At 40.6% G+C, this 21,039-nt stretch overlaps 3 protein-coding genes across 4 annotated transcripts; 1 reads left to right on the top strand and 2 right to left on the bottom strand.

The window, feature by feature from the left end:
• Positions 1-430: 430 nt before the first annotated feature.
• Positions 431-3,869, top strand: taf12 (TAF12 RNA polymerase II, TATA box binding protein (TBP)-associated factor). 2 transcript variants are annotated; one of them, XM_083989214.1, is made up of 6 exons: positions 431-588; positions 1,160-1,374; positions 1,812-1,889; positions 2,170-2,284; positions 2,875-2,963; positions 3,071-3,866. In XM_083989214.1, the coding sequence occupies exons 2-6, from the start codon at positions 1,294-1,296 to the stop codon at positions 3,104-3,106; spliced, it is 399 nt and encodes a 132-aa protein (XP_083845340.1). In that variant the 5' UTR covers positions 431-588; positions 1,160-1,293; the 3' UTR covers positions 3,107-3,866. The 2 variants fall into 2 exon arrangements, with proteins under 2 accessions (XP_083845340.1, XP_083845339.1); XM_083989213.1 differs by having other exon boundaries at positions 437-588; positions 1,148-1,374; positions 3,071-3,869.
• A 2,633-nt stretch (positions 3,870-6,502) lies between these two features.
• On the bottom strand, positions 6,503-8,534 carry rab42b (RAB42, member RAS oncogene family). The gene is made up of 2 exons (XM_083990215.1): positions 8,030-8,534; positions 6,503-7,028 (listed from the first exon to the last, which is right to left on the bottom strand). Exons 1-2 carry the CDS (start codon positions 8,245-8,247, stop codon positions 6,581-6,583), a joined length of 666 nt encoding a protein of 221 aa, XP_083846341.1. The 5' UTR covers positions 8,248-8,534; the 3' UTR covers positions 6,503-6,580.
• Positions 8,535-9,352: 818 nt separating this feature from the next.
• Positions 9,353-20,831, bottom strand: LOC310998723 (CTP synthase 1-like). Its single transcript, XM_083988897.1, has 18 exons — positions 20,648-20,831; positions 19,437-19,617; positions 19,136-19,306; positions 18,877-18,977; positions 18,036-18,152; positions 17,768-17,851; positions 17,443-17,523; positions 16,165-16,316; positions 15,715-15,847; positions 15,463-15,551; positions 13,487-13,581; positions 12,373-12,435; positions 12,189-12,232; positions 11,988-12,084; positions 11,843-11,898; positions 11,604-11,700; positions 11,288-11,432; positions 9,353-10,779 (listed from the first exon to the last, which is right to left on the bottom strand). Exons 2-18 carry the CDS (start codon positions 19,600-19,602, stop codon positions 10,704-10,706), a joined length of 1,767 nt encoding a protein of 588 aa, XP_083845023.1. The 5' UTR covers positions 19,603-19,617; positions 20,648-20,831; the 3' UTR covers positions 9,353-10,703.
• Positions 20,832-21,039: the final 208 nt, after the last annotated feature.

The raw sequence follows: 21,039 nt of genomic DNA, 5'->3' as shown, positions 1-21,039 counted from the left end.
AACAGGTTTGTAGCCTAACTGATTAATCATTACACTCATTGCTATGCAAACATTTTTTTAAATCACCGACCAGCCGCTGTATTCAACATAAACTGATGCATTCACGTGCCAAAATTCACATAACGTAAAGTAGTTCACATATTCCACATGGTGTAACCAAACCTTTACTACTAGGCTATTGTTGGTGTTGATGTGTGTTTTTTTTTTTTTTTTTTAATTTAACCGCATATCTTATAGCGCAAACTCACACTTTGAAAAGAAAGAAATTAAGGACTTTTGGGCCCGGTGCAGCAATTTCATCTGAATGTAAAGTAGATATGTTTTCTGTCAGTGAGTGCACTCCACTTTACCAAATTAAGCTCATGCATGATTGAATCCTCGTGTAGTTCTACCAAACAACCAGCAGGTGGCAGGTGGTGGGCGACGTGTTGCCACCGGAAGCGGCACAAACAAAGCGGAAGTAGTGAAAAATTATCCTCGCTCGGTACGCTAGCTGCTCGGAGGCGATCCAAAACGCTGTTTCTGTATTAACCTCATATGTTGCGACAACAGTGCCGAAACATGGACAGATAGTGTTTGTTTATTCGGGTAAGTTTCAAGTTTAACGTGAATATTCAAGATGCGGCGACCGGAAAACCGTGCCACAAGATTAGCTGCTAGATTAGCACCCGCGGCTAACGTCAAAGCTTGATAGCTGCTATTGTTTTTAGCACTTAACGCTGTGTTAGCGCCACTAGTTAAAATGTTTGCTTTATTTGTTGAAGCCCCACAGCCGCGAAACAGCTCTCTTTGTGATGTTTATATTATTAATGTAGTGTTAACTGGCTCGCTACTTTAACATTTTGAGTAGATCTATAGCGTTGTTTAATGGCAAAATCACTATGTGTCCTGGGGTCGATACAGATAATCGATCATAAAATCCACGTAATCATTGTTTCTTAAAGCCATTCGGAACAATACTACTGAGTGCTTAACACATCAACGCTAAAATGAAATACAAACTTGATTTTACCGGCGGATGCCATAAGTAGCCTACATGCTGTGTTACACGAGCCGAAAACGAAAATATCAATACAAAGCGTTTCCTTGCAGGTTGGTTTGTCCGTTAAAACTAATAACTGAGCTTGTGTCTACGATATAATTTCAGATTTTACCACAGAACTACTACGGACGTGATCCCCATCAGAAGATAATCCACCACACGTGTGCCCTCTCTGGGTTGTTGCTCTGACACAGAGACACAGAAGTTGAGAGTCTTGTGAAACTCCAGAGTCCCTCCACTTTTCCTGCAGTATGGCGAACAGCACCACGACAGCTGTCAAGGTTTTGGGGGGTCCTGGTCCTGCTGGCAGGAGCAGCCCAGAAGGTTCTCAGGTAAGTTTATTTTGATTCAGCAAATTCAAAGATGTTGCAGTGAACCAGGATAGGATCCCACTGATAGGTGAACTGTACACACACATTAATATCATCGTGTAGACAAGTCATGGTAAAATGGAAAGTGCTGCACCAGGACAGTTGTATACACTTGAATGAGTGTAATCTTTGGGCAGGGTTGTGGTAAAATTGACTTGTTAGGATCTTGGTTTTAGTCACCAGAGAATTGGTTGAAACAGTGACTGAAAAAAAAAAGATTTCAGATCAATCAGACTGATTATGTTAAGCTTGTTCTGATTATCGTGGTATCATATTTAACTTGCATGTGTCTTGTTCTTTTTGTCATGAGACTACTGTAGAGAGAATGCAACATCTTCAATGCTTGCGCTCTTTTGTAATGAGTGATGAATGCTGGGTACATCTGCTTCCTGTTGCAGGTGCTCAGTAAAAAGAAGCTGCAGGACCTGGTGAGAGAGATTGACCCTAATGAGCAGCTGGATGAAGATGTCGAGGAGGTTTGTCTGGGATTTTAACTGCAGTTTAAAATGCACACTGTACTACTTTTTTTTTGAGTAAGCATATTCGTGTGACATTAATACGGCTTTCATCTTGCCTGTTCTTGTTTTTCAAATGCTTCCCTAACCCACTGCCACATCCATCAAATTTTATTCCGTTGAAAGCCAAGCTGCATGATAAATGGTGTGAGCAGCTGAAAACTCAAGGGTCTTTCCAGCTGTTGTATAACTTTCCTTTACTGAACATGATTGATGATTTTCAAAATGCCTCTTTTTTTAGATGCTGCTACAAATTGCAGATGACTTTATAGAGAGTGTAGTGACAGCGGCATGTCAACTGGCACGTCATCGCAAGTCCAACACCTTAGAGGTGAAGGATGTTCAGTTACATCTTGGTAAGTTGCTCTGGCTTTTTTTTTGTACCAAATAATGTTTTCACTGATTAATTTATTTTGTCTCTTCAGGACATGCAAGAGAAAAAATTTAGTGTGAAAATGAATCATTCATCTAATTATCTTCTCATTCATTTTAGCCATGATTGTTTTTTTCCCCCAAATATGGCTGTTGGGTTTAATGCAATGTGCATGCAGATTTGTTACATTTGAATAACACAAGACATTCTGACAGTTGGCAAATTAAAGGGAAGATGAGTAACATGGCAACCATGTCATCAGCTGGTATACTGGTACATCTCTGCTGCCAGTAGATCACACACAGAACGCCACACTTAATGGATACACAGACAGTTTCAGAAGTTGTAATTATTTTGTTTTATAGCCCTGACAACACATTTAACAATTTTTGGAAATGAATCGGAAATTTGATCCTGAGAGTGTGACACTTTGCTGACACTGAGTTACTCTGAATGTACTTATAGGCAGAGTTGGTAAATTTCCTCGTTAGATCTCTACATTTTTTTATTTGTTTGAAGGCATAAGTAATTCATTAAGCCGGTGTTGAGCGAGTTGTGCATTGCTTCTTTCAGAACGTCAGTGGAACATGTGGATTCCTGGTTATGGCTCAGATGAGATCCGGCCATTCAAGAAGGCGTGCACCACAGAGGCTCATAAACAGGTGAGGAATAAGAAGGCTTTCTAGAGAAGTTACAGCTCATCAATGTTCGTTTTGGGAGGAATAACATGATGGCTGAATCTAACATTTTGCAATTTTTTTCATTTCAGAGAATGGCGCTGATCCGCAAGACAACCAAAAAATAGCAAGAAAGTACACTAATATGTTGTACCCACTCTGTAATTTCTTTTACTCTTTTTTTGGATGATTTTTGTTTGTTTAGTTTTTTTTTCTTTTCAGTTGGGAATTTTGGACTAAGATTAAAGAAGAGAGGGTTTGGGTTGGGGTTTTTTCTTTTCTTTTGATTAGTGTTTCATCGTTATGTCTCCCTAACGTTTGACTGTTTTGCCAGAAACATCACACAATAAAATAATTGTTGTCCCTGATTCAGTTTTGTTACCATTAAGCTAACCTAGGCAAAACTCTGTTCATTGCGTTTTTGTCAATAAACATTTACTGGAATACTTATTTTGGATTGTGACCAGTGCTGTATCCAGTGTGCCTTTTGTATTCTAGAGTGTTTGGATGTAAATGTTGCTGATTCATCTGCCTTCTCAAAATTATCTTTGGTATTATCTTGCCAATAATAGATTATCATAAATGTTGAGTATGTAAAAAATAATTGCTCCACTGTTTACCCACTCTACTCATACAATGCTGTTGATAGTTTTTTTTTATATAGAGGATTTATAATACCAAATTCTTATACTGCAAAAAATGGCAAAAATATACAATGATTTTTTTTTTCTTTCCATTTGATACGTGTGCTGTACCTTTACTGAATATAATAGATTTTATGACATTAACACATGTATTTCAACAATTGTTATACATTTTATCTTAACTTTTGTCCAATTTAAGTCTAACACAAATTGCATCAAAAATAATGATAGAAGAAATTATCCCCAGGTGTTGGCTTTTCGTAGTGTCAGAAACAATAAATGACGGATATTATCAAACAAATGTTTTTCTGTATGGCTTCTGTTGCCAGACTGGAGTTAGCCAAAGGAGCTATAGGAAATTGCTGTTTAAAGGGATAGTTCACCCAAAATTCAAATTGCACTCATTATTTACTCACCCTCATGTCAACTAAGGGCTGGGAGAAGTTTCAGAGTTATCCGTGGCTTCTCTGAGTTACAGGGGGTCTCGGCATAGCAGTGCATGTCCATATAACGGTTGCAAATGGATACCAACTGTCTTCGTAACAAAAAGACACACCAAAAAACATCCAAATGCCTCCATGCTGCTCGTATGTAATGTCCGTCTTGTATTGAAGCCCCGAAATGCGAAATTGTTCCGAAAAAAATGGAACAAGTCTATATTTCAAGCTTGTTTGTAGCGGAAGCTCCTCTTCCTGGTTCGTCCAAAATTCGTTTTTGGTGTGTCTTTTTGTTACGAAGAAAAGTGGTATCCATTTGCAACCGTTATATGGACATGCACTGCTACACCGAGACCCCCTGTAACTCAGAGAAGCCATGGATAACTCTGAAACTTCTCCCAGCCCTTAGTCGACATGAGGGTGAGTAGATAATGAGTGCAATTTGAATTTTGGGTGAACTATGCCTTTAAGTTAGAAAGGAAGACTTTAAATATTATTTAACCTATAGAGAAAATAGTGTTTTTTAGTTAAATATTTTACACACTTAAGATTTAAATTCCCAGTATATTTTGAAATAGCACACTAACGAAGAGTAGCCTACATAAATTACTTAAAAGGTCTTGAAGGATGAAATCGAAGCAAAGGGTTAAAATATTGAAATACACTTATTTTACTAGCTGACATATTTCCAGTGAAGCAAGGACACAAACCAATATACAGATTAAACATCACAAGAACCTAGCAGTGAATCGGGGGTGTCTTCTCGCAAAATAAATAGTCTGCGTTTTTGTTGCAGAAACACAGGAGATTGTTCATCAGCCGGATGAACAGTAATTGCTATGGAAACCTCTCACATTTCAAAAGAACAATATCCAAAGGCGCCCTAGAGTTTTCATTTAATTAATTTCAATGACAAAACCTGAAAACAATCAGTCACTCGCAGGATGCTGTGCAATTATTGGTGATACAACAAAGCCTTTTCCCGACATGTACTCAGACCCAGGAGATTAGTTCACATGAAAGCCTATGGTGATGTTTTATAATCTCAGCCAGGGAACCTAATACTTTAACTGCTGCCAGTTATTCACAGGACAACAACAATACATACAAGACTCACAGATTTCTGTCCATGGCTTCTGAGGAGACAGCACAGTGTCCGTGTGCCAGGTTTACTTGCACGCTGTCATTACAAATTACGACCTTTAGTGTGGTCATGAGCTGTGAACCAAAAATTAATTAAAAGAGATTGAAATACCAAATGTGAGATCCTATCACAGATCTTGAGTGGGCCAGACTTCCAGTTTGGGAACCACTTTTCCAGCGCATGGGTCACTCACTTCAGGTCCAAAATCAGTGGTCGGGAAGATGTAGACCAGATGCAGTGGTGACCCTGAAGTCTCATCTTTAGCACCTATTAGACTGAAAAAGGAAAAAGCTCCAGTTTCTGAATGTTACACAACCACTCGTCTTACTCAGTTAAGGTGGAATGACCTTGTCAGTCCATGTTACAGCAGCCAGATAAGCTGTAAGTCCAGCATGTTACACAAAAGAACACAAACTTCTCTGCTGACCTTTTCAAAGTTTTCTACAAAAGCCTATACATTTTGTATATAGGCTACTGACAATGCTAACACACTAATGTGTTTTACCACTTTCACATCCGTTATATCTGTTAGCATAATAAGATTGCTAATTAGCAATAAAAAAAAAAACACCAAGTCCAACTGAGGTTTTAGTTTTGGAGTTACCTTTAGTTTAGAATTGGACATTTTATAACATCTTGGGAATGGGACCTATTTGCATTTTACAGCAGTATCTCCAATAGTCATCATATTTCCCTCCAAAATCACAAATGTCAAGGTAAAGGTGGTACTGTATTGAGAAAAAGTCAGAGGATCAGAAATGTGCAAAATGTCGTGGAATTTTTTAGAGGTATTTCTGAACCAAAGTGGTAGATGAACTGACCCACACCACTGTAGTATGACATAATAAATATCAATTACTAAACTGAATGTTTATTATCAAAGTAACCTAAGGCCCCGTCCAGACGAATACGCGGCTTCACCGAATCCGATCTTTTTCTTAATCGTTTTGAAAAAAATCTCCGTAAACACGGCATCGTTTTCAGAAATATCTGCGTCCACACTGATCACCTGAAAACGACCCAAAACACTGTAGGCGTTTTCAAATTTTCCCACTCTGGGACCCGTTTTCAAAAAATACCGTTTTCACCCCCTGAAAACGCCGGATTCGTGTGGACGCGAGGCCAATCCGATAAAGTATTTATCCGGATTCGAAAAAAACGGATTCGTCTGGACGAGGCCTAAATCTTGACCTATGTAGGAATGACAAAATATTCTACACATTAGGTCACAAAATATTTCAACAAATCAGTCTCTTGCCAAGTTTTGAAGACAGTATCTTCACAATAAAAGGTGCAAAACATTGCATTTCAACTCAGTGCATTTCCTGATGGTCACACCACAAATCCAAGAATAGATGACCATCGTCATTCTACAGTTTAACCACAGCACTTCTTGGTCTTGGGGGTTGCGCTTGGCTGAGCCAGGCTGGCTCTCTGCAACTGCAGCGCCTGTGGGGCAGCGCACTTCACTCCATCCCAGCCTTCTTGCAGCTCTACCTCACCACTCAAAAGACCCTGATAGACCCTTCGAGTGAGAAGTTCGAAGCACTCCCTCACATTCTGGCCCGTCTTGGCGGAGGCCTCCACGTACGGCATCCCGAGCTGCCCCGCCATTTTCTCAGCCTCTTCTCGACTCACAGCCCTCTCTTCAAACTCGTCTAGGTCATTCTTTTGGCCCACAAGGACGAACAGAACCTTATGTGGTTGCACTCGCTCGCACACCTCAGCATGCCACTCCTTGATATGGTCAAAGGAGGCTCGGTTGGTCAGGTCAAACACCAGCAGTCCTCCAACTGAGTTGCGGTAATAAGAACGAGTCACTGACCTGAGGAAGGAAAAAACACAGACAAAGGGAAAAACACATAGAAGGGAAAGAGTGAGGACCCTTGGATTTCAACATATGAAAAATTCAAACCCCACAGGGCAGTGCAGAGGTCAGAGTTTGCCGGCAGCTTATTTCTAGTTCTAGTGAGCAAATAATTACCTGATTCTTTGCACTGTTTTGGTTTGAGCGCTTTAAGATAAGCAAAGTGACAGAGACTGTCTGTTTGTAAGTAATCGATAACCACTGTGTTTGTCATCCTAATCAGGAAGCTGACAAGCAGCATGTACAGTAGTTCCCTGATGAGTCACAGAATGTTTAAACCACGGGAAAGACTTTGGAGTGGAGCTTCCCATCTGCCAGTTTGCAAAACTTCTGCAGTAGAATACTTCTTTAGGAAAACAACCAAATTTTTCTAGGCTTTTCGCTGACTCATGTGGGATTAGCAGGCAACTGATACCATGCAGAGAGGGGGTAAACATAAACAGGCACAGTTTGCAATTTTCTGCGGTTCATTCAACTGGAGAACTGAAATAATGAATTTAGAGACAGAATGAGACAAGTTACTTCTAGTTATTTCATTAAATATGCTGAGCATGGAGAATAAGGCCTTTTCCACTTTAAGCAATTCGTATACTGCCTATCTTCAAATGGCGCACACCGATCTTGAGAGGGTGACAGGGTGGATACAGTGTTTTGCTGAAAGCAAACACTGATGAACTGATCTGGTGTGAATGGAATAAGCAGTGGTAGTTTATTTGAATAGCATATTTGCATGGATACGAGCTGTATCTTGAATATGCGTCATAAGAACGGCATTCTGTTTTTATGATACAGTTTACTGCTGTAGTCAAAGTAATGCAATACAAGGCCCGATGCATAAATGTCTTATGCACTTGTGGTATATGAAGAGATTCATGAATGTAATGAATACAAACATGAGAATAAGCTATGACTAGCACTGGTATAAAACCTTTTCTGTCACAGGATGAGTTCATCCTCACCTGAACCTCTCTTGTCCAGCTGTGTCCCAGAACTGCAGCTTAACACGGACCCCCTGCTCCACCTCCAGGAAGTGAACATAGAAGTCTACACCCACTGTCTGGTTGATGGACTCCAGGAACAAGTCTTCAGTGTAACGCTTGAGCAGGGACGACTTGCCCACTGTGGAGTCCCCCAGCATGATGATCCTGAACTGGTACTGCCACAACGTCAGGTCCATTGTTGTGACGGGATGAGAGCGGCAGAGAAGGTGGAGACACAGTGCCGTGAAGGGTGGGTCTCGAGAAGCAGTGCAGCAATTTTGAACAAGGTTGGAAGTTTAAGTCAGGAGTGACTCAAGAAGAGAGCAGTGAACAGTCTGGATGACACCAAGAGGGATGGAGAAAGAGATGAAACCTATCAGTCCCACCCCAGCTTCCCATCAGTTTGTACCCTGTGTGCTGACGCTCCAATGTTGAGTAACAGCTACAGCAGCCACTCCTTATTAATCTCACAATCAGCAGAGCAGTGTGTTCACAGTCATTCCTCACTCCTGCAGCACAGTATCACTGAAGCGCAACTCTCTGAGTCTCGTTCCTGTGGTGGCTCCTCAAATCCAATCCAAAAGCAGGTGTGTAGAAAAATCTGTCCCGTAAAGTAGATCCCAGCACTGCTGTAGTTCTGATCCGAGGTGCTGCTACTGTATGCATGAACATGAGTGTGCCGTGCAGGGGCGTGGACTTCTAAAGTTTGCCTGTTGATACTTGACAAAAGGAGGGGCAAGAGCACAAGGACGCAGGGAGGGCGGTTGTGGAAAGGGAGGGCCAGATGTGTGAAAGAGGGCAAAGGCTTATAAGGAAGCAGTAGTTGTAATTTATACTTTCACTGTGCTGCCCTCCCCAATAGATAACTACACGTCACCAACGTCGCAAAATGAGTTTGAGTGCAAGCAACGTTTTTCATGCGTTTTTATGGTCATGACTGCAGAGTGAGCAGTGCCGCCAAAAAAGGGGAAGTTGATAACAATACAGCCTTACATCCCCAGGGAAAGGCTCAGGATATGCAATTCATTTTTTCATAATAGGTTTACTTTGCAGACAGTATAGTGTTATATTTACATTTTCTACTTTCGTGATGACTACATGTCTGCGGGTTTATATTTAGAGATGACATCCTGTCTGCTTCACTAATAGATTGTACTTGTAATACTTATTATCTATGGTTTGAATACACACAACATATAAACACTGATCATCAGTGAACACAGAGGTTTAATAAAAGGCATGACTTAAGCAAAGCAGAACTTACCCTAATTTGCGGCTCAGCTAGAATAAAGGCCAAAAGTGTCATGAGAAATAAAAATTTATTTATTCAGAATTAATGCACATATTCAAGCACATGCATCTGAACTTCATAAATATAAAAATATGTTTTTTCATACATTTGGGTCACAAACAGATTAACGAGTAGACTGGCAGAAATAATTTAACTATTCAAGCCAATTTCACAACGCTCCATACAGAAATGTAACTTTGGAAGCTTGATGCTTACCATCTACAGTTGACTGCGTCTGACGCTTTGAGATCAAAACTTAGGTCTTCCTCTTGCGGTTTATGGCATTGGTTTTAAATGCCAAGCTTGCTTTTCCAGTTAATATTGTTGACTCAGGGGCAACTCTAAGTTGGCTGCTTTGTCAGATGGCTGCAACATTTTTAGGAAGCTGTGGATCAGATATGACAATAAAAGGTAATGGAGTTCAAAACCGTTTGTGTTGATGTCAGCAGCGGAAAGGTCACAAACCAAAAAAAAAAAGTCATGCAACCTGAGCCGGCGAGTTCGGTTTTAAGGTTTAAAAACTTATAAAGACAAACTTGTGTTGGTAGAACAACTTGCATGCAGAAGTTAAAACCCAAAGTCTATGTGATATTGACTATTACTTAAAACAATCCACCTCTTTACAACAACAAAAAATCCCTGTACACCCCACAGCCACAAAAGCGTAACTGAATTATTTGAAACCAAACAAGTTCTCTACGCATTTGTGTACTTCCCCTGAGTGAGTACCATGACCTCTCAGTTGGAAATGAAAAATACATTAATCCATGGAATCACAGGGTAAGACAGACAATAAGAAACATTTCCAATGGTTAAATTATCAGTTAATAGGTCAGCTTGTCACAACACAGGCAAAGTTCTAACAGTAAAAGTTACACACAACTGTACGGAGTCATTGTTTCTCATCAGTGTTTTCATGTGTTTCAGTGGACTGATATGCAAGATGGCTGTCCCAACAAAAACCTGATTGCACAGTTCCCGACTCTCATCTTAGCCCTTTGTCACTGCGCTTTCTATACCTACAGTAACTCCAAATACATTTTCCATTCCTTTACATTTTTACCCCAACATACTGCTATGTGCCCCCATCACTGGCACCCATTTTCTTGACAGGTTTTCCATGATTTCTAACAATTTCCCTGTAAAAATCTTATTCAGTTTTGTACTTATTGCAGCAGCTCTAAAGCACTGTGCTGAAGGCATTATTTATTCAACATAAAAATGATTGACAACACATTGTGCCATTTAGAGCAGAAAACCTGTTTAACATATAATTTGGTATTATAATGTCAATTTAGGGCAGGTTTTTTTTTCTGGGCTTTGCATTTAACTGCGCTAATGAAAACAAACACATCTGCACCACTACAAAGAGGGGAACCTCAGCTCCGAGATGTCAGCTTCAGGAGAGCTGCTGCCGCTGCGGTCGCTGTAAGTGTCCCTGCAATGAGAGGCAAGAAACATAAAATGAGTATTATGGCCTCGACGCCTGACAGGGATTGCTTTCATACAGTGCAGATGCAATATTGATGTTACAGCTTCACTGTAAGCTGAAACACCCATGGGACTTTCTGATACAGTTTCACAACATAATAACACAGTGTTGTGTAGATTATGACACCGACTTGAAATATTCATATAAATTACAATTCATGTTCACAATTCAACTAAATTTCAGCCAATTAAATAAAATATAATGTGAAAAATGCCCAAGGCATTTTCCAATTTAAGCAGCGTGGAATGACAAAGCATAACATCAAATAACAAGTATATTTGGACTGAAAATCAATGAAATGAAATGTTAATAAGATGAGAGTGGAGCAAGTTCATTTTTTATAAGGTAAAAGAGGTAAACCTATGAATAGCTGGAGCATCACACAGTATAGGAATATCACATTTTAATTTCCACTAAGCAGCTTTTGGGTGATAAGAGTGCTGTCGGAGCGTACCGTGGAGAGAGGCGACAGCCCTTGGCCTGGTAGCTCTGGAGTTTTCCTGCAGCAGCCAGCAGGAGACCAAAATATGGAGGAGATGGTTTGATGGGTCTGGAGGTGAACTCTGGATGGTACTGCACTCCAACAAAGTAATTGTGTCCTGAAACATAAAAGTAGACATTTTGGTTTCCTCTACATTAGTTCTCAAAAGCATGCAACTAGACACAGGGGTGTATATACACACAACACAACAAAGAACGTATGAAAGTATGATGTATGGATTATCAACAGCATGTGAATTTTTTTTTTTCCTACAACACTTTTCACTTACCCTCCAACTCGATGATCTCCATCCTCTCTCCCTCCTCATCTTGACCAACAAATTGGAGACCCTTTGCTTCAAAGTGGTGCTTCAGCTCAGGATTCACCTAAACAACAAGGGGTGACAATTCAGGATATGTTTTAAAGAAAAATAATAATTTTTATGATAATTCAAGATTAGATATAGTCTTTTTGAATTTCTGTTCCCAGAAAGAAAATTAAGCTTTGAAACCTTATTTTCATTTGTACCTCAAATCTGTGTCTGTGCCTCTCTTCAACATACTCATAGCCTCCGTACAGTTTTTCTGCAAGAATGAAACATCAGTTGTCAGAAACAGAATAGCTGTAAAGTCTAAAAAGGTCAGCAGTCCACCATTTATCTCAGGACACATACTCATTACACTGTTGTTGGATTTGAAGAGTGTCCGCCTCTTCCCCAACCTCATAGTTCCACCCATCTGCCCAGGGTTGTGCTCTGGCATGTCAATCACCTGCAGAGATCAAATAATACTGTATGTTAAAACCATTCAGCTGTGATGATGTGGTCTGATATGAGCACAGAGAGAGAGAGAGGGGGGGGGGGGATACAACCTACCACAGGGTGTTTGGATTCAGGATTAAATTCTGTGGAGTTTGCATCTGGAAATAGATAAGCAAAACTGATCTAAGCTCAAAATCAACTTCGCAGTACGACTAAGGTTCTTTCATCATTAAATTAGAAACCACAGGAATTAAACGTTTCTTGGCAATGTGTCCAGATGAACTGTGCAATTACTCACCTTGCCATCCAAGAATATTGCGGGCAAACTCGCACACTGCCAGCTGCATGCCCAAACAGACCCCTGCACAAAACAAGACCAGCAGGATTCGTGCATAATGAGTGCTATTGTAAGGACTCATTAATAAAGAAAGGCAGAACAACATCCCGCTGTGCAGAACACTTACATGGCTAACATTACTGTCTCTGCATTTTATTATACTGTGCCTATAAAAAAAAGTATTCACATCTCTGTGGACTTGGATTCATTATTTTACAACTTTTGAAAGTGGATGCAATTAAGGTTTCTTTTTTAAACAAAACAGGAACGCAAAGATGGTGTAATGTCAAAGTGAGAACAAATGGACTTAAATTACACACAAAGCAAATGATTGCAGTAGTATTCTTCCCCCTCACTGCTATTTTTCCTCTTTAGCAGACACTTTACCTTGGAGTCTATGAATAGAGCGGATCTTTAACAACTTCAAACAACTGATTATTTTCTCCTTTTTATGTGGCTATCAAATACATCAACGTTTTCATTAAGTGTAGTTTTGGCACGTTAAAGCTCTCTGGCAAGCTGTGTGCAGATGTTAATTCAACTTATTCTTTTATATTTTTGCCCAGTTCATTTAGTTCCTCAAAGACCTTCAACGTTGAGGCTCATATTGCACTGAAACATCCATGTCACATGTTGCTGCCACACACCAATGGGCCCTGAATATTATGCAACGTTAGCATACTCCAGACAAGAGATGGTGTGTCAAAGTGGTTCAATAATGCAATCAATTACATGTTTCATTTTGTACTTGAGATAAATTCAAGAGGTTTGTTTTCATGTCTGTTATGTGCTGAATCAAAATTAACTGTGACTCAGTCTTGTAAAACAATAAAACACGACAGTTCAAAGCAAACAAAATGCATTTTAAAATACACTTTAGCTGTCACTTTAATTCCTTTATCTACAAACACCGGCATAGTAATACAGCTATGAAGCTGCATCATCAGTCACCAGATAAAAGAGAACAGCCTTATGTCTAGTCTTTATCTGTTTATTTTTTGATATGCATCAAATCTGAATATGTAATAATGGAGAGGACAGAATTTATGAGACGTAGCAGTTTCCGATCTCTTACCCAGGAATGGCTTATTCTGCTTCCTCGCCCAGCTGATAGCCAGCATCTTTCCCTCTGTCCCACGCACACCAAACCCTCCTGGCACCAACACGCCACTGTGGGGAAGAGGAACAGAATGACGGCCTCAGTTCAGTAGAAACACCTGTGCACCTGCTAATCCATGCAATGATCCAAATCATATGGCAGCAGCAGTACAATGTACAATATAATGTAGATGCAGGTTTGAAGCTTCATTTAATGTTCACATGAAATATCTGAATGGGAGGAAAATGATCTCAGTGACTCAGACTGTTGGTTCCAGACAGGTTGGTTTGACTGTTTCTGAAAATGCTGATCCCCCGAGACTCTGACACACAACAGTCTGTGGAGTTTTAACTTCGAGTGGTGGGGGGGAAAAAAGAAAAAGAAACATCCAGCAAGTGACAGTTCTGCAGATGGAAACAACTGGTTGATAGGAGGTCAGAGGACACTGGTTCTGCTTCAAGATGACAGGAAGGCTACGGTAACTCAGACAACCACTTTTTTTTATAACTGCGGTAAGTGTAACGGCATCTCAGAATACACAGCACGTTGAACCTCTGGGGCTGCGGTGGGCACGGGCTCACTAAGCAGTTGACAGTCGAAGACTAGAGAAACGAAGCCTGGTCTCGTGAATCAGGATTTCTGCTGAGGCAGCAGATGGTAGGGTCAGAATTTGGCGTCAACAACCCGAATCCACGGACCCAACCTGCTATGAGCCAAAAGTCCAGGCTGCTGCTGGTGGTGTAATAGTGTGGGGAATGTTTATCTGGCACACTTTGGACCCCTTAATACCAATCAATCATGGTTTGAATTCCACAGGCTCTCTGAGTATTGTTGCCAACTACGTGCATCCCTTCACTATCACTATTTCCCATCTTCTAAACGGCTACTTCCTGCATAATAATGTCACAATGACACAAAGTAAAAGTCATGTCAATCTGGTTTTTATCAACTTGACAGTGAACTTTAATGACCTCCTGTGTCACAGACCTCAATTAAATTGAACACTTCAGGGGTGTGGCAGAACAGGAGATTGGCAGTATGAACTTGTCGCAAACATATCTGCAGAAATGACTTGATGCAATCATAACAACATGGACCAGAATCTGGGGGAAGTTTCCAACATCTTGTGGAATCAATGCCACAAAAGAAATGAGACTGAAACCAGCCCAACCAGAAGCCCAACCCCTCTGTACCAGCGTGTTGCTCCTAAGAACGTGGCTAGTACATAAAGCCCTGTTCAGATAAACTAAAGACAGAGAGGGGGAGAGTTGATGTTAATATACCTGTTCATCTGAGGAAATGGTGGGAGATGCTTATAGATTCACACTTTCAGTTATATTCATATAATTTCCTTGTTGGTATTATGTTGGAGAATTCATACACATAGTTGGGAGACAATGAGAATGCAATCTCCATTTTTCCTCTCACTCCTCAGGACTGGTAGAGCTCTAAAACCTACTATACAACTACTGAATGAGGTTGCTATCAACATTACATTTTCTTTTTTTAAGATGCTATCTTCTCAGATATGATCAAAAAAAAGTTCATTACAGTAGGACACGGTTTCTCAACAAGCTTAAACTAATGCATAAAATATCATTAATGAAAGAATCTCCAAGTACTGGAAATCAATACCTTACAAGCCTCTCTTTGATTGCAGTCTGGGTACAAAAATCTGCATGCGTGTCAAAAATGGATTCAAAACTCATAAATTTAAGTCTTTTTTCCCCTCAGAGAAAAACAATACTACAACATTATGCACCTCCAAACATCCTCACTGAAGGTTTTATGAGGCTCCATTCACCTCTAGGAAGGACAGCACTCTGCTGCCATCATGTGGCACGTGAACAGCACTGGATCACCACAGTGTACAACCTAACATTGTTAATTTCAGATTTTCAATATCATCCAAGCCTACTGGCACGTGTGTTCTCCCGGGTTTATCTACTCACTTAGAGCTGCAGAGTTTTTGCCAGGCCTCGTGATATTTCACTGGCTCATCCTGCAGCGTGGTATTCTCCAGGTCTGCAGAGTCGATGTACTGTATTAACAACAAACACAGCGTTTGGAAGGAGATCAGTCGACATCATGGCCAACAGACTGAAAAACTGTCAGGCATTACTCCAGTCCTGGACTACAAACCACTCATGGTGGATCCAGAAATGAATATTCAGAACATAAAAAAGCAAGAAATGTTCCCATACCTTGACCTCTAGTTTGTGATTGATGGCGAGGGCCGAGTGCTCGAGGGCCTTGATGACTGAAGTGTAAGAGTCTGATAACTTTGTGTACTTCCCCACCAGGGCTATGGAAACGTGCTCCAGAAGACGATCAGACCTGAAGAGAGAGGAAGATGATTCCCAGAACTCTGACTCATAATCATAGCCCACAGCTACTCAGAGAACAATTCAATGTTCGTTGGATTTCACCTCTCGACCACAATGCTGCAGTAGCTGAGGAATAGTTCATCTTTTGCAGTTCAATTTGGTTTGGTTTGTAAAACAAATGGTAGAGGAGACAAACTGTCTCTGTGGTTAAACTAACTGGTCCGCCGCTGAAAAAGTAAAGAATTTGTGCCCATATATCCTCACTTTTCTTGAGCGAGACACAAAACCGGGGGGAGAAATGTCAGTGACTGAGACAAGCTGGCTCACCTATCAGCCATCTCCTTCCACTTTGTGAGCATCCTTCTGGGTCTCACTTCGATAGGCAGGTTCAGCCGCTGACGGAAGTAGCTCACGACACCCTGGTCCTCCAGCAGCAGAGGCACTCTGTAGATTGAGGAGACGTCGTGGACACAGATCACCTGCAGAGAGTGGCAAAACATGTTAGTTCAATTTTAACTGGCAACGGAGCTGAGCTATGTCAACATTTAGACATTGTTATTTCACAAGACAAATAAAGAATCGACTCCAGCACACTGCCAACACTGTTTCAGCTGAGATGCCTACTGAAGGCTGCTTGACTGAGTTTGTTTTGCACCAATGCAGTTTTCCTCCTGTGCACTTGTTAACAGATGAACGATACAGACTACTTATTTTGGAGTAAGATTTTAACTTGTGACCTAACTGTCCATCAACAACCTACCTGGTGAAATAAACCTTTCCTCGTTATTTAAGATGTGCTTTGATGTAGCTACTGATGTTGTATTATCCCTCCCTCTTGGACTTTTAGTTGTATGTTTTTTATGTCTTTCTACTTGCTGCAACACTAATTGCCCTACGGGGACACAAATAAAGCTGAAACTGAGATATTTTTGAATTTGTTTCTAGAGCTTGTCAATATTTAAATCAAACCTAATTACATTACATTCCCCCAAGTCACCTGCCAGTGCCAAACACATTAACACATGAGAACAGTTTTCCCAAATATTATTCAATCCTAATCAACATTTAGAAACAGTGTAGTAGTATCCTGTGTGTAGTAGTATCACTTAGGTTAGTGAATGGAGCTCGACTAGTCGCTCCAAGACCTTGACTCGTGACTAAGGGTGACTGAGCCTTTGCTGTTAGAAACCCCAAACTGTGGAGCAGACTTCCCATTGAAATAAGACTGGCCAATTCCTTAGTGTCTTTTAAAACTCTTCTTTTATTGAATTGACAAGCCTTTGTAAATGTTTAATGTATCTACTCTGTACTCTCCTTTTATGATCCCTGTTGTCTGTGTTGTGTTGGCTTTGCTTTACTTGTTAAGCACTTTGTAACTTTGTCAAGTAAACTGCTATATAAATTCAGTTTATTATTATTATTATTACCATTATTGTTATATCCATCTTATATTGTACTGTTCTGTCAAACTCATCTCACTGTGCCACAGTGGCAGATGTAAGTGGATACAACAGGAGCTGCCCTAGATCCTAGCTGGTGTTGGCAGCATGCTTTACACAGAGAATTTCAAATGAGGTTTACTGCAGAAAAATCCTGGTACTTCACCTGTGTGGGCTCCACATGACAAAACATGGAGATCTTCTCCTTGACAGCCGTTTCTAGGGGTGTCGTACAGCGGCACATAATCTGAGAAAATTCAATACATTTATTTTTTAACATCATGTTATACTACAGGACCACAGTACAATCTAATCTCAACGTATTTCATATGCAGACATTGTAGCTTAGGCTATTATTTGGTCGTTTTAAGCCACTGAGATGAACAATTATTGATTTATATGCACATAAAAAGGGAAAGGTGGAATGGCGGTTTTATATCTGGAGCATAGAGGTGGACTAAGTCTAAGAACAAATTGTAAATCTGACTCACCAAATCTGGAGACAAGCCCAGTCCTCTGAGCTCTCGGACACTGTTTTGGGTTGGTTTGGTTTTTTGCTCTCCTGTGGTATTGGGCTGAGGACACAAAAAAGCAAATTACCCTCATTATTCATGGTGGTGATTCTACAGATTTTATTTCAAAAACCAGAACAAAACGTTAACTAAAGTAATTAATAATAATAATAATAATAATGCTGATACCATATCCTGTCTGTGTTATTTGCTGTTATTTACATGTGTGTTCATCTGTCCGTCTTACCTGTGGTACCAAGCTGACATGGATGTTGCAGAAGTTCTCCCTCTTCACCTTGAACTGGAACTGTCTGAAGGCCTCGATGAAGGGCATGCTCTCGATGTCCCCCACTGTGCCTCCCAGCTGTTGACACAAAACATCAGCTTAGACCGCAGAACGATGAACACACGGGCCGGTTTCTCAGCAGCTCACACACCCCGACAGAGAATTGTAAAGTGCTGGATTTCATCACCCGCACTGAGCCCATTATAATGTCAGGGCTGCTTTTGATGCATGCCGCATGAAAAGAAAGGCTGGAGGCAGGGTTATAATTTAACTTGGTTTATGAGGATATGACTGTTTCAACTATAAATTTACAAGAGATGAAATACTTTTACAGCGCTCCTGTCAAAAAAGCACTTGATTTACTCCACCGCCAAGATTATTTTTGTTTTTGTTTTTATGACTACATCCACAATACCCAGCTGTCCTTTTCTTCTTAAACAAGTGGATTATTTCAGTCTCTTCTCAACAAGTGAGTTTTTAAACTCCTTTATTTTTCAGTTTTTCAGAAATAATGTTTGTTTTTCTGCTTCACTGGCATATCCGCTTGTGTAGGTTCAGCGATTTCTCCCACTGTTTGCAGAATGAGCCAATATTTTCTCTCGCTTGAGGCAACATGGTTGATTTCATTTCTGATCGAAAAACTTCCTCTTTCCTTTTTAAACAGACGAGCAGAAAAATGCCCTGGTCAAAACTTATTCGAGTTGCCTGAGGAGGTTGTTAGAGTACTCCACTTCTGACCTGACACAGACTCTACTCAGTGTTTTCAAGTATAATAATACATGATGCCTAAAACAACACTTACCTCAATAACACAAACTTGAGGCTCCACACCATCGTCGTCCACTGAGATCCTGGCTTGTTTCATCACCCACTCCTGGATGGCATCTGTGATGTGGGGTACCACTAAGAGAACAGACACCAGTGAATTCAAAAAGTCATGTGAAATGGTCTCTCTGTCCTAAGTATGAATTAAATGCAAACACTCACTGAGACAAGTATATCCCTTTCCCTAATAAGCTGCTATATATCAAAGTCTCCTTTCACGACCAACAAGCTCTCACCTTGTACGGTTTTGCCAAGGTAGTCTCCCCTCCTCTCCTTGTTGATCACCGACTGGTAGATCTTTCCTGTGGTGAGGTTGTTGTCCTTGGTAAGACGGATGTCCAGGAAACGCTCATAGTTCCCCAAGTCCAGATCCACCTCCCCGCCATCATCGAGAACAAACACTTCACCTGCACGACACGGAAATGACACATTCTTAAGCTGCGTCGTGTCAGTTATAACAACTGCAGAACTCAGCCAAACATAACAGACAATAAAAAAAAATAAAAAAAACATGCTGAATACACTCAATTTACCCACCGTGCTCATATGGTGAAAAGGTGCCGGCATCAATATTGATATAGGGGTCGATTTTGATAGCTGTGACATGAAGGCCGCAGGACTTCAGTATTGTTCCCACGCTGCTGGCAATGATACCTTTGCCAATGCCAGATATGACACCGCCAGTAACAAGTATGTACTTCATAATGGCATTAGAAGGCTGAAAACACACAGAAAAAAAAACATGGCAATAGTAAATAACTGGCAGAAACATTGTGCACAACACCTAAGGCGTTTATTTACCTGCTCAACCAGATGTGAGACTGAGTCAGTGCATTATACAGTAAATACTGTGAGCAGTGTATTGCAACAATGAGGTAGATTGTTTATATTAGATCACAACTTGCTTTAATCACAGGATTCACCAAACTGCCAGAAGACTTTCATGAAACGTTATTTCTCACTATATTAACTATTTTCACATTTTAACAATGTAACATGAAGCATCTCTGAACCTGTATCAGAGATTGTCACCATCATTTCTTTTTATAAGGCAGAAAGTTTTAGGCGACACCATGTTTTCAAATTTGGAGGTGGAGCTACACGTTTGTTTACATCTGGATAACCGCCTGTGCTTCTACATTAACCGGATAAATAACGTTACAGCACAACGACAGTGAAGCAGCACACTTGATAAAATCAAAAACTATAACGCTCAACTGAGAAAGTGTTTAAACTTTATTATATTTTAATATCACTGCAGTTTCCACTTCCACATTAATTCCCGCCAGTCAACACCATGATATGAAATGTCGATGGCGGGAAATACCACAATAAGCGCGCAAATGTTAATGGCGTTTCCGTCGAGTCTCCTGCATAATGTCAGTCCATAACTCTGACAGCCAATGTTAATTACAAAGGGAAGCTAAAATATAAAGGACGCTGTAAAACCGGAGTGGCTGGAAAGTTTGACATAGCTTAGTTTATTTACCGCCGTTGCCCAAATGAGCAGCCTGTTCTCAGCCACAGTTCCCCATGATAACATTAGTATTTACAGTGAGTATTAACTGGACACTGAGGTGATAATAGTGTTATATATCCAGCCTGCTACAAACAGCAGTAGCTACGGTCGACCAGCTAGCTAGCAGCCCCATGAAGTGTGAGTTTGCAGCATTACTAGCCTCTGAGCGCCGATATGTAGGACAAAATGTTCCGCGATTTAAATCCAGACAAATCAAAGACAAACTTACTTAACGGCTACAGAGAAACTGACGTCCAAAGGTACGTAGAGAGGAGATGTTTTCCCTGTCACTTCAGGGAAATTTCTTCTATTTACGAAGCTTCAAACTCCACGTTTCAGTGTCAGCAGCAGGAGCACGTGTAGCAGAGGTTGGCGCAGGCTTTGCTACAGTCTGTTTCCTCCTTCCGTTTCCCTCTTCATTTGTTGCCCTATTGCTTGCCTTCAAGGCAACATCGCTTGACCGCCCCTTATGAATCCACCAATCAGGTGCATGGATTTAAGATACGGTTGCTGAGAAGGTCTCCCTGTGAGACTGCACTCTGGGAATAAAGGATTTCACCCAGGCCTAGCATCACATGTGTTAGCTGAATGAAGTATTTCAAGGTCAGTGCAAGTGTACAT

This window comes from Trachurus trachurus (assembly GCF_905171665.1).
Source record: "Trachurus trachurus genome assembly, chromosome: 16".
Taxonomy (NCBI): domain Eukaryota; kingdom Metazoa; phylum Chordata; class Actinopteri; order Carangiformes; family Carangidae; genus Trachurus; species Trachurus trachurus.
This window is presented reverse-complemented; position numbering and strand designations above follow the sequence as displayed.